Below are 16,675 nucleotides of genomic sequence, written 5' to 3'. Positions count from 1 at the left end.
ATGCATAAAATGAAAAATCTTTCAATACACAAAAATAATTAGAATTTTTACACATCCAAACCAAACGTTTACGGGACTAGCTAGGAGAGGACTCATGGTCATTAGAACTCCCCCCTGGTCAGTGTCTGTTCTGTTACTGTTTCCAGTACCTGGGAAGGAGGTGAACCTGTTAGCTAAGGGTTTATGACACATCCAGATTTGTTTGATCCTCTTTGTTCAATTTTCCAGGAATAAAAGAAAATGGGGATTTGTGTCAGGAAAATTGACTGTAAGGCTCATATAAAGACGAAGATGACAGGTAACGTTTTCCCCAGATAAAAGAACGAGCTAGAAAGAAGCTTGCATCTAGGGACATTTTGACACCCAGATGATGAAGATACAACCAACAAGTCTGAACACAAAAACAGCTGCCCTTTTAATAAAACTTAACACTGCAATTTAATCAAACTACTTTCCTACATCCCAGCACCAAAGGAATAAGAATTCATTAAAGTTGAAGAGACTGGAGAAGCCACTGGAACATGGAACACAGGTTAGTAAAAGTCATGCAAAGTGCCACAATGAAGCAGTGCTGGACAGTCGCTGGACATCGTGAGACAATGAGTTCCCAGGTTCTGAGGGCAAATGAGACACCAAGAAGCACATGTACCATGGATAAGTGACAACCACAAACTTCACCTGCCTCTAAATTTTGCCCCCATCAGCCCTGATTCTTTTCCCAGCCCCCCCCCCCAACTACCCCCATCACAAAAATTATCATTTAAATGTTTCAGATATTATTGCCATTCCCTCTTTACCTTACTCTGCCAAGAATATTGTGGTGAGGGGGTAGAAAGGAGTGATTAACTCCTCAATGAGCTGGAGTGCCCTAAAACAGGAGGCTATATGAAAGCATCTTACGCCCTGCCTAGCTGAATACGTACACAGCTCATTACCAGGAGAACAAAAGGCCACATAATTAACACTACTTTGTTTTTCACAATACTTTATTATCTTTTGCCAAGAAGACTACCATTTGCATGTCATGAAGGTATCTGAAGGAAGAGCATTTACATTGTGGCAGACTTGCTGCCTCGCTTGGCAGGGGATCGATCTTCCTCAGGGCATATCAGTTTCCTCTTCCCAGAGAGAGGCCCCATAGAGACTCGGGGACTTTCGAGAGCTTTACGAGGAGGAGTGGCAGTGGCACTGCTGCTGGAGGTAGTGGGGGTGCCTGGGGAGTTGAGGTTACTTCGTCGTTTTCGCTTACGCTCCACCAAATTATCTATAACCAAGTAAGACAGAAAGTAATTAGTTCTCACAATATAAGGCCCCGAATCCTTCCCTCACACTTCCCACTGCACTATAAAACATATTCTAAGACCATTCCATATTTTGTTTCACACTTCTATGGCTGAAGATTTGTTTTACTTCTTGCTGAGCTGAGGAGGGTTGACTGAAGATTTGCTTTATCTCTGCTGGGCTGAGGCAAGAAGCCTAAGGATTTACTACAAGGTGGGGCAGGCATCCTTCAGTGGCCAGACTTTCCATGTGCTTCAGTGCAGCCCAAGAGAAATACAGAAAAACTCCACCTGGCCTCAGCACATGCCAGATACCACCACTAGGATTCTATCTCATCAACAGGTAAGCTACCAGTACCTGAGGCCCCAGTACACAAAGCTAGTGACCAGGCCTCTGGCCCCTAGCACAAGAAGCTTGGGACAGTGTGGCCTGTACTCTAGCAGGAAAGCTCAACTTTAAAAACTACTAAACAGGCTCCAAAAATGATCAAGAAGCAAAAACAAACACTGATAACAGAAAGTGACAACGGTGACAGGGAAGATCAAAACACAAACTCAGAGGAAAGCAAAATTGTCAATAAACCTACATCCAGAAAACCTCAAAGGGGGCATTCCCTTTGGTCTCAATTGGTCTCAAGCCCAAAATACCTTCTTGGGAGAGTTTAAGAAGGATTTAAAAAGTCAAATAAAAGAGGTAGAAGAAAAAACTGGGAAAAGAAATTAGAAGTATTCAAGAGAGAGTCAACAGTTTGAAAAAGGACAAAAATTGACCGAAGAAAACAATTTCTTAGAAAGTAGAACTGGCCAAATGGAAAAAGGTACAAAAAGCTAACTGAAGAAAATAATTCCTTAAAAATTAAAGTTGGGCAAGTGGTAGGAAATGATTCTATGAGACATCAAGAATCAGTCAAATAAAAGCAAGAGAATGAAAAGATAGAAGAAAATGTAAAATACCTCATGCGAAAAACAACTGATCTGGAAAATAGATCCAGAAAAGATAATTTAAGAATTATTGAAATACCAGAAAGCCCTGATCATAACAAAAAAAAAGCCTGGACAGCATCTTTCAAGAAATTATCAAGGAAAACTGCTTTGATGCCTAGAATCAGAGGGTAATACAGACATTGAAAGACTCACCTACTGAAAGAAAGCCCAAAATGAGAACGCCAAGGAATATTGTAGCCAAGTTCCAGAATTATCAGATCAAGGAGAAAATACTGCAAGCAGCCAGAAAGAAATCATTTAAATATCACGGAACCACAGCCAGGATTACACAAGACTTGGCAGCTTCTACATTAAAGGATCAGAGGGCTTGAAATAGGATATTTTGGAAGGCAGAGGAGCTTTGATTACAACAAAGAATCAACTACCCAGCAAAACTGAGCATAATCTTTCAGGGGAAAAGACAGACCTTCAATGAAATAGGGGACTGTCAATTATTCCTGATGAAAAGAAAAAAAACCAGAGCTGTACAGAAAATTCAATCTTTAACTACAAGACTTAAGAGAAGCATAACAAGGTAAACAGGAAAGAAAAAAAGTGCTATTCATTAAGGTTAAACTGTTTATATCCCTACATGGGAAGGTGACACTTGTAACTCCTGACAGATGCATCTTTATCAGGATAGTTAGAAGAGGCACACATAGATTAGAGCATGTGGGTAGAAGCTGACTTTGATGTGATGATAAAAAAAATTAAGGGGTGAAACTTGTACTTGGAGAAGAGGAAAGGGGGAGGTAGGACAGAATAAGTTACATCACAAGAAGAGGCATAAAGACTTATTACAGCAGAGAGAAGTGTGAGGGAGGCCCCAAGGGGGGCAAATATCATTTGAACTTTAATCTCACTGGATTAACAGGGAACAACATATACATACAGCTGGTTTTAGAAATCTAGCTTACCCTATGGGAAGTAAGAGGAAAAAGTGGAAAGAAAAGGGAGGGAGCTGATACAAAGGAGAGAGCAGATTGAGGAAAGTGATGGTCAGAAGCATAGCAGGTCAGAAGGGAAAGGGTGAAAGGTGAGAGAAAAGTGCAAACAAGGGGGAAAATAGGATGGACAGAAAGAGGCACAGTTGGTCATCAGAACTGTGAATGTGAATAGGATGAACTCTCCCATAAAACGGAAGAAGACAGCAGAGTGGATCAAAAACTATAATCCTACAATGTTGTTTATAAGCAGAGAGACACACACAGAGCAAAAGTAAAAGGCTGGAGCAGAATGTATTATGCTTCAGCTGAAGTAAAAAAAAGCAAGGACAGCAGTCCTGATCTCAGACAAAGTAAACATAGATCTAATTAAAACGATTTACTAGAAGGTTCCGGGAAGGGAACAGGAACAGACAGTGGCCCAGGAATATGCACCTGATCTCCATCTAATCAGCCACAAGTGGATACAACAATAACAAAGTTAATCAAGCTACCCAAAAGACTGCCTTTTAATACAGGCTTGACAAGGCTTCCTGAGATTAGCTGCAGAGAACACCGATCTTACCTAAGCTAATGTCTGCGGCCTTGGTGAGGGGTGTTACTGGCTCATATGGACCAAGCCCATACTGCTCCCTCAGTTTGTTCCCTTGTTCCAAAGATAAGATAACTGCCATTCGCTTGTACCATTTCCTTTGGCCCTCTTTTTCAATACTGTATTATAATTCCCCAGATTCTTTTCTGTGTCCTTTTACCACGCGTGGGAAGAAAATAAAGGAAAGCTGTGGTCAGTGATGCCATCCCACGTAGTCCATTACTTGTGTCCACTCTGTGCTCTGCCCAGTGAACCTAAACCAGCTGATTCGAACACTTGAAAGCTGGGCTATGACTACACACGAGTTGTCACAGCTAGTGTATTACCAGCCAAAGTGTATCCAACTACCGCACTGGAGTTGGGGGAAGGAAAGTTCGAGGGCGTCAGAAAGAGGGTTCTGGGGTAAGAGCCACCAGTTATTTCTCAAGCCAAACACTGCTGGCTTTTTGATGGCTCTAATAGTTCTCTTGAAATTACGATGTGCTGTAGAGTAGCTGATGTAACTCATTAATCCTTTTTAATTTTGTTTTTTTTTGGGAAGTATATACCTGACATTCAGATTTGGAGTGGGCGGGCACCTGAAGAAAAGGGGAAACTGAGACAAGCTGGTACGAAGCAGAAATGTGTCTTTCCTGCTTGCTCCTCTCTCACTCTCCTCTTAGTCTCGTTGTTTTAATTCTTTTTTTCCTTTTCTTTTTTTTTCTTAACAGTACTTTTTCCAATTACATGTAAAGATAGTTTTCAAGACTCATTTTTGTAAGATTTTGAGTTGCAAATTTTTCTCTCTCCCAGACAGCCAGCAATCTGATACAGGTTATACATGTACAATCATGTTAAACACACTTCTGCATTAGTCATGTTGTGAAAGAAGAATCAGAACAAAAGGGAAAAAACACACCATTGCTCTAATTCTGACCCAGTTTCTTAGGATAAAGAGTGAGTATGAACAGAAACTGGGAGATCTGGGTTCTAATCATGATTCTATCACAACCAAGCTCTGTGAAATCCTCAACACCCTCATAACAATCCTTGGTTTGTCAATAAGCCTGTAAGCGTACGCCAATCGTGCTTGGTTGTTGGGATGTTAATTGGAGAACAGGGTTTCTAACAAAGGATTCTTCACACCACCTCATCCTCAAACCCATGATCAGGAGAACCCGTTTTGTTCTTTTCTACCGGCCTGTGTTCCACTATAGAGCTGGAAAAACCAACCTCTGAAACCCAAGGAGCCGACTTTCAGAATCCTGTATCACAGGCTTGAGACAAATGTCAGAAACAAGAGAGAGAAAGTAAGACTGAGTTCTGCTCGTCAGCATAAATTTCTTTACAATCCTTCCTGAGCTCCACAAAACTACAGAACTCAACAAGAGAAATCCCAAGTTATAAAAGAAACACCAGCAAGTCAAGAATTAATCAGCCAGAGTAAGAGCTACATAATACTTCATAGACTTAAAAAAGAAACAAAAGAATTTAAAAAACAAGCCACTGGTACTGACTTGTAGAAATAATTCTGAGAGCTCAAAGGGATCGAATTAAATTATTTTCTCCAGGATTTATTCTGGAGACAATATATCTTTGGTGTTCAAAGAGCTAAACGCGGACCTACAAGAGCTATTTTCGTACCTAAAACCAAGTTTTCAGAATTTGGTACATATATCTGGAACATATTTTAGACCAAATTTTTGGTGTTTGTTTTGTTTCATATATTTGGTAGAATTCTTTCAGTCACAGAACAAAATTTTTTTAAAAATGGAACTCTTACTAGACATCATCTTTCTAAACTGCCCTGCCATCAAGAACCATAAGATGAGCAAGCCTGCTCCAGACTGACAAGAGCAAGCAATAGAAACTCAAGATTCCTAATCATAAAATATTGCCTGAGTTCTCAGAAACAAAATAATTTTTTCCTCATCATCTAAAGGAAAAGAAAAACTCTGAGAAAGGTAAACTGTTTCTAAGTAACAAATGAACAATATCTTACTACCAGTTTAATTCAGAAAGAGGAAACAATGAAAGGCATAGAGCAGAAAAGATTCTCACTGCTACCCCTCAGAAACTTGTACCCTGGAGGGGAAGGAGTGAGGACAGAAAGCCAGTTCCTCAAACCAGACAAAACTGGGTATGTGCACTTTTGCATACATGTGAACACCCGCAGGCATCAGTACAACTTCTTCCTAGGAACAGTTACTTATCTGATTTATTTCAGTTGCAGTCATCTGTCTGGTTTTATCAAGACAGACAGTAAATAAAAAAGGAAGCAATCAGAGCGGCTAGTTTTGGGTGAATGATTTCTGACCGGACCCTAATGAATAGTCAGGTTGGGGGGACTTTTCAGTAACTGATGAAAGCACCCCACGTATCCAAGGACACACTGAGCTATTAAAAACTTTGCTCCTTTCATTACCTGCACTGAAATATTCATCCTCTGAAAGGGCTGTCACTTCTGTCTCCAGCGGAATCGGGTCACACAAGAGAATGTCTTTGCCCAACACATCACATTCATAGCCATCATCAAAAAGGAGCTTATACTTCCCAGCTCCAACATCTCGTGTTATTTTCCCAGAATAAAAATAGCCATTGGAGGACCACTTGGCTACAACGCGGAGCCCTACAAAGCTGTTTCCTGGAGAGGAGGAGTCGAGGCCATCAGATGGGCCAGCAACAACCTGCAAAGGAATCTCTGGAGAGTCGCTACGGCGTAAACCTCCAGTACTGCCATCTGCTCGTTTGTTGGCATCTGGCATACGGGGTACAATGCGAGTGAAGGGTTTATCCTCCGGCGAGACACTTGTTGAGATATCCTCGACACCAAGAGGGCTAGGCAAAGCTGTTTCTCTGAAAAGGAAATGTAGAATGAGGAAGTGAGAATGAGATGAATGAATTAAGGAGGATGCACATTAACTTCTCATTTCCCTGCCTCAGAGAAGGAGCGGAATGATCAGCCACGGATTCTGAAGTCATGAGTCTGGTCTTCCAGCTGCTCTCACCTTTACTCACATCATCTGGCAGTCCCTACACCATCCCCTCTTCTCTCCTGGCACCCCATACACTACTCTCTCCTCCTCCTATTTTAATGAACAAAAACCCAACGAAGCACATCTCACACTGCCCAAATACCTGGTGCCAGTCGTCCGAGAAGGAGGGCGGCCCCGTCGTCCTCTGCCGCGAGGTGTGACGGGACTCTTTCCTCCCTGTCTGATGCCAAGGCCGGCATCGCCATCCTCCTCACACACCGATGCCCCTATCTGAGTGACCCCTTTTCTAGCGCTGCAGAACAAAGGCAAGTTAGTCGGAGGGCACCTATTAGGGAATTCTCATGCCAGGCTGCAGGCCTGGTCAACACGTACCAGCCCCTAATTCAGTGATAAGCTAGCGTATGAGTCACATCTCAATCATGAAATGGAAGGGAGTAAAAACAGAAAGGAGGAAAACAGTGAGCTTTATTCTTGTCTATGATGAAGCTAAATGCCTCCTAATCAATCTTCTGAGCACAAGCTTCAAACTCAGCAAACCTCCTTCTATTTGTCTTGCCTTCCTGTCCACGACAGAATCTGCATTAGAAAGTAAAGAACCCGTGTGAAGTCATCACCCCAAACCTGTTTTACTTCTCATAAAAGCAAAAGACTTTGGAAGTGAGAAAGGCAGCATGGTGCAGTGGGAAAGCTCTGGATCTGGCATCAGAAAATCTGGGTTTGAATTCTCGCTCTGCTACTTACTATCTGTATGAACTTGGGTAAAGAACCTAATTTCTCAGGCCTCAGTTTCTTCATCTGAAAAATGAGTGGTTTGAACTCTATACTCTTAAGGTCCCTTCCATCTACATCTCTATGATTCTATGGTTTCCAAGGCAGTTCCTAAGAAGCAGGGAAAGAGTCACAGGAATAGCACACCCCCATCATGTCCATCATATTCCTAATATTCACATACCTCCTATGATTGGCTACTAGGAGCCCATCAGGGTCTCTGGCCTATGAAGGAAGGTACTTTGCCAGCAGAATGAGAGTGACAGGCTCACACTGATCCTCCAGCAGTATCTTAACTGATCAGCTAAAAGTACCCTAAAGAAGCAACACCTACTGTAACAACCCAAAAGCAAGGGAGGAAAAGAGAACTCATTTAGTCTGGGGCAAGGGGGTGCTGAGCGCTGGCGAAAATCTTCCGAACTCTCTTTCTGCCATTCCCATCATTCCCCTTTCCATAAGTTACATCAGCCTCCTCATCCCACACTAAGCCCATGTCCCTACCTCTGGATACAATATCTGCACCTCAGTTTTCCTGGGCCTCCACGTGTGCTGGGTAAGGCAAAATCTGCAGATTCTGTTGCACTTGTTTTCCCTTTGCCAAGACCAGCTCCCTTCCCTGAGCTGCTACTGCTTTGTGCAACTGAGAGGCCACTGCTTGCCCCACTTGACATCCGGTTCAAGCTGGATGCCTTCGAGGAAAAAGAGCTGATGTCCCCCAGGTCTCCTGAGGAGCCGCCTGTCTGTGATGGAGAGACTTCAGTCTCACACTCTTGACACTCCACCACTGGTTCCTCAGCCTCCTGGAAGGAAAAAAGAGAAAACAAAGTTGAGGAATGATATTAAGACAGTGCATTTCAACTGACAAATTAGGTTAAAATGAGTGACACCAAAACTTAAAAATGGCAAAAAAGATTCAGATTATAAAACTGGGTTTTAGTCTAAGATCACAAGGACTCTTTTTAAGAAGAAGAGGATTTAAAAAGAGAGGGGTCTGGGAAGATGGCAAAATAGGTCAGAAAACTTTTGGCTCTCCAAATTTCCTCCACAAAAAAGGACAGAAGATCACTTGATAGCAGCAGAAATAAAGACGGGATGTAAAGCAATTATTCTTCTAAGATAATTTTTTTTAATTTTCTTTTTAAAAATTTTTTAAATTAATTTTAAATTTTCTACATTCACTTCCGTAAGTTTTAAATTTTCTTCACTTTCTTCCCTTCCTCTCTCTCTGTAATACGACATGGGCTCTACATATCCATTCCTATTAAACCTGTTTTCACAACAGGCATGTTGTATAGAAGAATTAGAATAAATGGGAGGAACCATGAGAAAGAAAAAAACAAAACAAAAGAGAGCAAATAGTCTGCTTCCATCTGCATTCAGACTCCATCACTCTTTCTCTGGATGTGGCAGCACTTTCCATCACGAGTCTTTGGGAGTTGTCTTAGGTCCCTGGCATTGCTGAGAAGAGCCAAGTCTGTCAAGGTCAGTCATCACACATTGTTGCTGTTACTGTGCACAACGTTCTCCTGGTTCTGCTCCCCTCACTCAGCACCAGTTCCTGTAAGTTTTTCCAGGTTTTTCTGAAGTCCTCCTATTCATTATTTCTTATAGCACAGTAGTATTCCATTACATTCATCTACCACAACTTGTTCAGCCATTGCCCAATTGATGGACATCCCCCCAAGGTCCAGTTCCTGGTCACCACAAAAAGAAGTGCTATAAATATTTTTGTACATTTTCCCTTTTTTGTGATCTCTTTGGGATATAGACCTATTAGCGGTATTGCTGGATCAAAGGTATACACGTTTGTGTAGCCCTTTGGGCATAGTTCCAAATTGCTCTCCAGAATGGTTGGATCAGCTCACAGCTCCACCAACAATGAATTACTATTCCAACTCTCCCACATTTTCTCCAACATTTACCATCTTCCTGTTTTGTCATGTTAGCCAATCTGATAGGTGTGATGTTGTGTCTCAGAGCTGTTTTGATTTGCATCTCTCTGATCAATAGTGACTTAGAGCACTTTTTCATACGACTATAAATAGCTTTAATTTCTTCCTCTGAAAACTGCCTGTTCATATCCTTTGACCATTTATCTATTGGGGAATGATATGTTCTTATAATTAGACTCAGTTCTCTGTATATTTTAGAAATAAGGCCTTTATCAGAGACACTAGTTGTAAAAATTCTTTCCCAGTTTTCTGCTTCCCTTCTAATCCTGGTTGCATTGGCTCTGTTTGTGCGATCTCCTAAGACAATTTGAGAAGACCCCTGGAAAGACCCAACCTCCAGGAGCAGAGGTCCCACCTAAGTAAAGCGCACATCTCCAGGCCAACTACACAGAAATTCACAAACAAGTCCTGGGCGCAGCTGGGCTAAGAAGTAGCCCCAGTTTTAGAAACTTTCATCTTAAGACCTGTTCTGGCGTGGGGTGGGGGTGTCTGAAAGCTGAATAGGACCTTAAAGGACCTACTACTGCCAAGGGACACCAAGCACAGCTGTGCTGACCAGATGTGTCCCAGACTGGCTGCAAGGAGGAGGAGCTAGCACACACCTAGTGACTGCAGTAGCAAGGGGCAGGGACCCTGTTGGCTGTGGGCACTTGCAGGACAGCAGAATACCTGGCTTCAGTTCCAGGGCAGAAATGACAGCTGTAGTTTACAGCCACCCGAGGAACCAGAGGGAGCAAAATCATGTGTGGCTTAGGAGTGGAGAGAAGAGCTCTAGGTTGGGTCCCATGTAACAGTAGGAAAGATCCGAGGCTTGGGGCAGCATTCCCTGTACCTTGGGACTAGAACGTGATTGCACTGACAGCGGCTAACAACAAAATAAAACAATCAATAAATGAATGAAATAAGTAAAGAAAGGAGAAAGAACTCAAGCACAGATGATTACAATGGGGATAGAGAAGATCTGGGTTACTATTGAGAAGAAGATAATGGAGCTAAAAAAGCCACTCCTATTTTAATGAGAAACGTCAAATGGTCCCAAAAAAAGAGTTCTTGGAAGAACTTAAAAAAGGACTTTTTTTAAAAATCAAATAAGAGAGATTTTAACAAGATAATAACAAAACTGCTGTTTGTTTCTGTCCACTTCTGAACTTGTTTCTTTCTGCGTATCGCTCTGATGTTTCTCCCCGTATCTCACACCTTCTCCCACTTCTCAAAGTAAGTGTTCCAAAGCCCCTCGTTGGAACAAATAAGTACAACCAAGGAAACCTAGCCATCACACTAGCCACCCCTGATCCTTCACCTCTAGTTCATCCCTCCTCTACAAGCAGCATGAGGCACACTCACCATTAGTCTTCTGAAGTCATGATCAATCTCTGCATTGATCAGAATCCTTCAGTCACTCCAAGCTGCCCTCCTGGGTGTTGTTGGAGCTACTGTGATACCCACTCTCCTACTTCTGCTCATTTTATTTTGATTCAGTTCATTCAAATCACCCCAAGTTTCTCTGAAGTCTTCACATTGGTAATTTCTTATGGGTGATAATATTTCATTAAACCCATACAAGAATTTGAGCAAATGGCTAGCAGTCGAATCATTAGTAATATCAAATGGTGGAAGGGAATGTACAGTTTGGTGATTTTTGGTTACAGTTCCTTGTCTACAAGCTCCTGTTTCCCTTTTGTCTTTAGGACAAAATGTAAACTCTTCTCTTAAGCACTTAAATCCCTTTAAACTTGGCACCAACCTAGTTTTTCAGGTTTTTTATGTGTTATCCCCCCTTTATATATTCAGTGGGTCAGCCAAACTGACCTTACTATTCCCATATGTGACATTCCATATGACATCTATTTACCTCTGACCAGAACACACAACACCTCTGTCCTTCCACTTCCTAGGTGTCCCTAGATTCCTTCAAAGTTTGGCTCAAGCACTAATTCTTACACAAGGCTTTTCATGATTCTCTCCAGTTACTAGTGCCTTTCTATGCCCCTCACCTCCAACTATCATGACTATTATTTTATAAAGAAGTTTAATTAATGTAAACTAATTGCTACGAGAACAAAAGATGCCAGAAAGTCCCTAAGTCAGGGAACACTTCACTCACTTTACTGCCTAGGAGAGAGAGACAGAGAGAGACAGAGAGAGAGAGAGAGAGAGAGAGAGAGAGAGAGAGAGAGAGAGAGAGGGAGGGAGGGAGGGAGAGATCGCAAATGAAAACGAATGAAAGAGAAAGGGAGGGCACAACCAAAGGCAACTCTAATCTAAATCATAAACTCATTGTAAAATCTTATCAAAAGGATTATGGATGATTACAAGTAGTTTCACATCATAAAGCAGAAACAGTCAAAAGTCATTCCAATCATGTCTAAGGTTGAAAATTGAAGAAAACAAGCAGAAGAAAAAAATGAAAAACAATCTGCAAGGATTTTTATACCAAACTTTCTATCATCAAAGCAGCAGAGTCTTAGACTTAACTCCTTAGTATCACAATCCCAAACATGCTCATAGGGAAGACACGGATGGAACTAAAGAGGACAAAGATGGACACGCACCTGAAATAGACCAAGTGCACACAGAAGACACAGTCACGTGCAAGAGTCAAGGAGATTCTAAGGTGTGGAGAAATCAATTCACAGGGTGTATATTTAAGTGAAGGTATCAAAGATGTGGGGAAAAATCTTGACCCTTATTACTATCAAATAAAAAAGACTAATTTAATCCTCTCACTTTACAAATGAGGCCCAGAGACGTGAAATGACCTCCCCAGGTCGGCAGAGGGAGCTGGCGGCAGAGCCAGGGTCTAGCCGCGCCTCAGGGCTCCTTCCATCACCCCCTGATTCTCTCCCTTCACGTAAACAGAACAAAACAAGTACCAGACAATATAAAAGTAACTGATAAACACCCTTTCAACATGAGAAAAATGTTAAACATCCTCTGCTGAAAAAGGTATATTAAAAAAATACACACAGTACAAGTTTTGTTTTGTGAAATGCAAAATCCTTTATTTTGCTGTCCTGCAATCCATACCTCAAATCTTGCTAGGTAAAATATAGCTAGAAGTTGCAAAAAACTTGCATATGGCAAACAACACTGAACTTGGAATCAGAAGACCTAAGCTTGAGCCCCACCCCCGTGGACTCACCCTTGAATCTAACCCTCCTCGTGTGTAAAATGGAGACGATCATCTTTAAACTAGTCGGTTTATTGCTATAAGCAGCAGCAATACTCTAAGTATTACTGGATGTTAGAAATACAGTTTTCAAGCCAAAAGATAAAACGTTAAAATAATTACTGACTATAAGAATAATTCAAAGAATATGAAACAGGGTATTATTTTAATTAGTGCAACCATTAACAATATTATTCATCAAAATACATATGTATCAGTGACAATCTGCTCTGAGGAGCCCTGGACCAGGACATTTAAGCAAAAACACCAGGCTATAGATCAGGTTCCATCGATCAAAATTTATATTCCTTTGGGCAGAGCACCCACCAGTAAGCGTATGATTCCCTATGTGGATGAAGGAAAGAGGGAGAGAAGGAAGGAAAGAAGGAAGGAAGCTGCATTGTTCAACTGGAACTGGCCAGTTGAGTCCCTGGCTCCAGAGGAAAAGAGTGGGGCTGGTGACTTTGCATAGCCCTGATTCACTTAAATCCAAGTCATGATCTCACCTCCTCATGTCATGATCCTCTTTGGGAATGAAGGACAAACAACAAGGATCTCAACAGCTTCATTTATCTGGTAAATGACTAACAGCAGCAACAGTACACCAATACCTTAAATAAGAATTTTCTGGTGTGTGACTTTACAGAGAATATGCGGCAGCTCCTCACATTAGTTTCCAACAGTGGTGAGCACTGGCAGTAACAGATCCCTATTTAAAAAACTGCATAAGGTAGCTTCATTCTCCAAGAGGATGCACACTCCTCCAAATGCCCACTAGGGGAAGTTGAAGAAATCCTGCTGCATTGGACAGAACATCTGAAATGGAACCTCAGCTCTGCCACTTATTACCTGTGTCCTTGGCAAGTCATGTAACCAATCTCACTGTACCTCAGTTTCCCTATCTAAAAGATGAAGGGACCTCTAAGTTTCCTTGTTTAAGGCAAGACAACAGGGACAAGTTTACTCTGTGATCACGAAGGGGAATTAAAATGATAGAAGAGTGTGTCCTTTGGCTGCTCATATGACACAAGTCTTCAATGGCCTCTAAGGTGAGTCAAAAAGGTCTTCAATAATTCCTGTTGTTTTCTTACCTATGACAACCTTCTTTATCTATTATCTAGTAAGGAAATGTTACTATAAGGGCTTCTACTTCTACTCTTAAGATGTACAAGGATTAATATTTCCATTTTACAGATGAGGAAATGAGGCTTAGAGCTAAGAGATGACTTGTACAAGATAACACAACTGGTGAGTATTGGAGCTGGAACGCAAACCCAGGTCTTTTGACTCCAAGTTCAATGTTACTTACATCTTACCCTACGGGCCCTTCCTGAGACTCCAATATACATGTTTTCTGGGGCAGGTATGGGGAGAAGGAATGAATCATCTGAAGTGACCATAGTCTAGAAGAGGATGTGAGTTTCTTCATTCCTGAAGCAAGACTAACATGATAATAGAAAATCATCCAATGTTGGATATAGAACTATTATTTTTTTCTGAAAAAGCACCCAAGTGAATGCCTTAGATGAAGTGGTAGACTGTCTCAGTACAGCTCTCACAGATACAGGCACATGGGTTGAGAATTTTAACTGGCAGAGAAAATCTTCAAACAGAGAGTGAGGGTTCCCTCCCTATCCCTGAAGAAAGTAACTTAGAGGTGGACAGGCGACTGGCATAAAACCTGAGAAGAGGTCCCAACAATAGGCAGCACAAGTGTCCTGTTAGATCTATGTGGGGAAGGTTCAAGAAGATGGAAGCAGAGCCCTGCACCCACGGGGCTGGGACATCACTCAGACTGCAGTGTACTTTATGGAACTGGACAAAATAATAACGATCGCTCAAGAGAACAAAAGGTCTGAAACCTTGTGGAAAATAACAGGGAAGTGTAAGAATTAAGAGGACACAGGCATCACCACAGAACAAACTATGTTCTAAATAAGTAAACCTGAAAACTGTCTTGGTCCTGATTCAAAAGAGAAAGGTAGGTAAGTGATACCAATCAGACACAGGAATAAGTAAGTACAGCAGCGTAGCAGTCCGTAAAGCCAGGAAATCAAACTAGTGGGTAAATAACTCAGTAACTGGGCAAATAACATCAGAAACTGATGGAAAAATGGGAAGGAAGTAGAAATTCAGATGATACCAGTGTCTCACATCCACAGCCTACATAAAAAACCACATATAACCATTTAGAAAACAGAAGATCTCTTTCACAACTGTGGCTTGGAGGATGAAAGGAGGGGCAGGGGAGAGCACACTCTTAACCAAATGTGGGTTTGCATTAAATATTCCTGACAAGTCTGATATCAATAGACAGAGAGAACACATGGCATGCTGGGCAGAGCTGGGCTCCGAAGACCGAGGTTCCAGTCCCCGCTGTGAGGCGGATTGGCCGGATGACCCCAGACGAGTCAAGCTGCAGAGGCAGTTTCTCATACTGTTGAAATCACAGGATCAGTCCAAAAAAGAATCCAAAATACACACTGAACTGACTCAAATATATAAGACCAAAAGGCATTCCCAATAAAATGAACAAATACTTTTCAGAAGAAGAAATGTAAATGATCAGCTGCCATAGGAAAGATCACCCCAAATTGCTAATATGGGTAATGAACATCCAAACAGCAGAAACAGCAACACGCAGTCCAACAACATAGATCTTGGCCTTAAAATCCGCTGTGTGTACATGCGGACAAGGGATTGGCCCCTTCTGTGCCTCAGCTAATGGATCTCTACAGTGTGGATAAGAATGTTTCCACTACTACCTAACAAAGCTGTTATGAACAAAGTGCTTTATAAATCTTAATGAAATCTATGGGAGCTATTGTCATTATGAGACAAACATATATATTTGAGGCCTTAATATGATATTTCACCATACTGCGTGTAAAAGTTGAGCATAAAAGCATTAGTTCTTTCAAAGGCTCAATAATGGACCTCTTAACAGATTCTTAAGATAGCCAAAAAACCTGAAAACTATGCTGAGTCTCTAGATACAAAAGGAATAACTTTTCCTGCCCTGTTTCTCCAGTTCTGAATCAGACTCACCAGCAGAGGTTCTAATATGCGATTCCTTCACCATGTCCAATTTCAGCCCGAGCTCTCAGGTAAGTACACAACTTTAACCAGAGCAACAAGTGGCAACGTGATCATTAAAAACTTAGACATTACACCAACCCTGAAGATGAGTCTACGTCAGCTTCCAAAAACATGAACTTTCAGAATTTCACAAGCAATCTATTGCCAACATTCCAAAGCTGGAAGAAAAGAGGCAGCCTAGAGTGGTGAAAAGAGTATTGGCCTCCGTCAGGAGGACCTGTGTTCAAATTCTACCTTATATAAAGGCTATGTGACCCTGAACAAATCACTTAACCTCTTCTCAGGCTCTGTTTCCTCATCTGTACAATCAGGGCATTGGACTTGATGGCCTCTAAGGTTCCGTCCATCTCTATCTAAATCTGTGATTCTCTGACTGACTGGGTGATTACAACAGATGCCTTGTAAAACCGTATAACAACCTGCATATGAATTATAGTGTGATAGTGGATCTAGAGTCAAAGAAATGAGATTCCAATCCTGTTTTATTTCAGACTTAGTACCTGTGCGACCTAAAAGCACTGCCCACCACCAGGCCCATTTTGCCGTCCACAAAAGTACCGAGGTGGATTGGATGATCTCTTGAGATTCATTCCAACTTTAGATCCAATGATCCTATACTAAGGTTTTTAAACGTTATATAAAAATTTTAAACTGTATTTTTAGTATGCTGCTCCTCATTAATACTGCACACCTGAGAAAGTTTGATAGTCATTTCTAAATCTCTACATTAAAAGAAAAGGTCACTGAGTGGTTAAGGGACAAGTTCAGGGCCACACAGCAGTATCAGGACTGGAGAGGATTACAAATTGGAATCATTAACTTTTAGCTCGTGCGGAGGTCTCGGAGCTACTTCACCCTTTTACTTTCTGATATAAAACATACAGAAAACAAAGCATCAACAGCTGGATAATG

At 41.6% G+C, this 16,675-nt stretch overlaps 1 protein-coding gene across 16 annotated transcripts in view; it reads right to left on the bottom strand.

Moving 5' to 3' along the window:
- Positions 1-16,675, bottom strand: part of LOC140514419 (TP53-binding protein 1-like) — a 125,748-nt gene that overhangs the window by 10,675 nt on the left and 98,398 nt on the right. For 9 of the 16 annotated variants that reach the window (XR_011970602.1, XR_011970597.1, XM_072624760.1 and 6 more), the window contains 3 exons: positions 8,045-8,343; positions 6,918-7,067; positions 6,205-6,635 (listed from right to left, as the gene is read on the bottom strand). Coding sequence is in view for 9 of the 16 variants with exons in the window: in XM_072624760.1 (XP_072480861.1) it covers positions 6,205-6,635; positions 6,918-7,067; positions 8,045-8,343 (880 nt within the window). In the remaining 7 variants the exon portion in view is untranslated. Of the gene's footprint in view, positions 1-968; positions 1,265-3,773; positions 3,954-6,204; positions 6,636-6,917; positions 7,068-8,044; positions 8,344-16,675 lie in introns of those variants that run through there. The other 7 variants (XR_011970601.1, XR_011970598.1, XR_011970600.1 and 4 more) reach the window with 4 other exon arrangements.

This window comes from Notamacropus eugenii, chromosome 7 (genome assembly GCF_028372415.1).
Source record: "Notamacropus eugenii isolate mMacEug1 chromosome 7, mMacEug1.pri_v2, whole genome shotgun sequence".
In the NCBI taxonomy this organism is placed as follows: Eukaryota; Metazoa; Chordata; class Mammalia; order Diprotodontia; family Macropodidae; genus Notamacropus; species Notamacropus eugenii.
The sequence above is the reverse complement of the archived record's forward strand: the minus strand, read 5'-3'. Positions and strand labels throughout refer to the sequence as shown.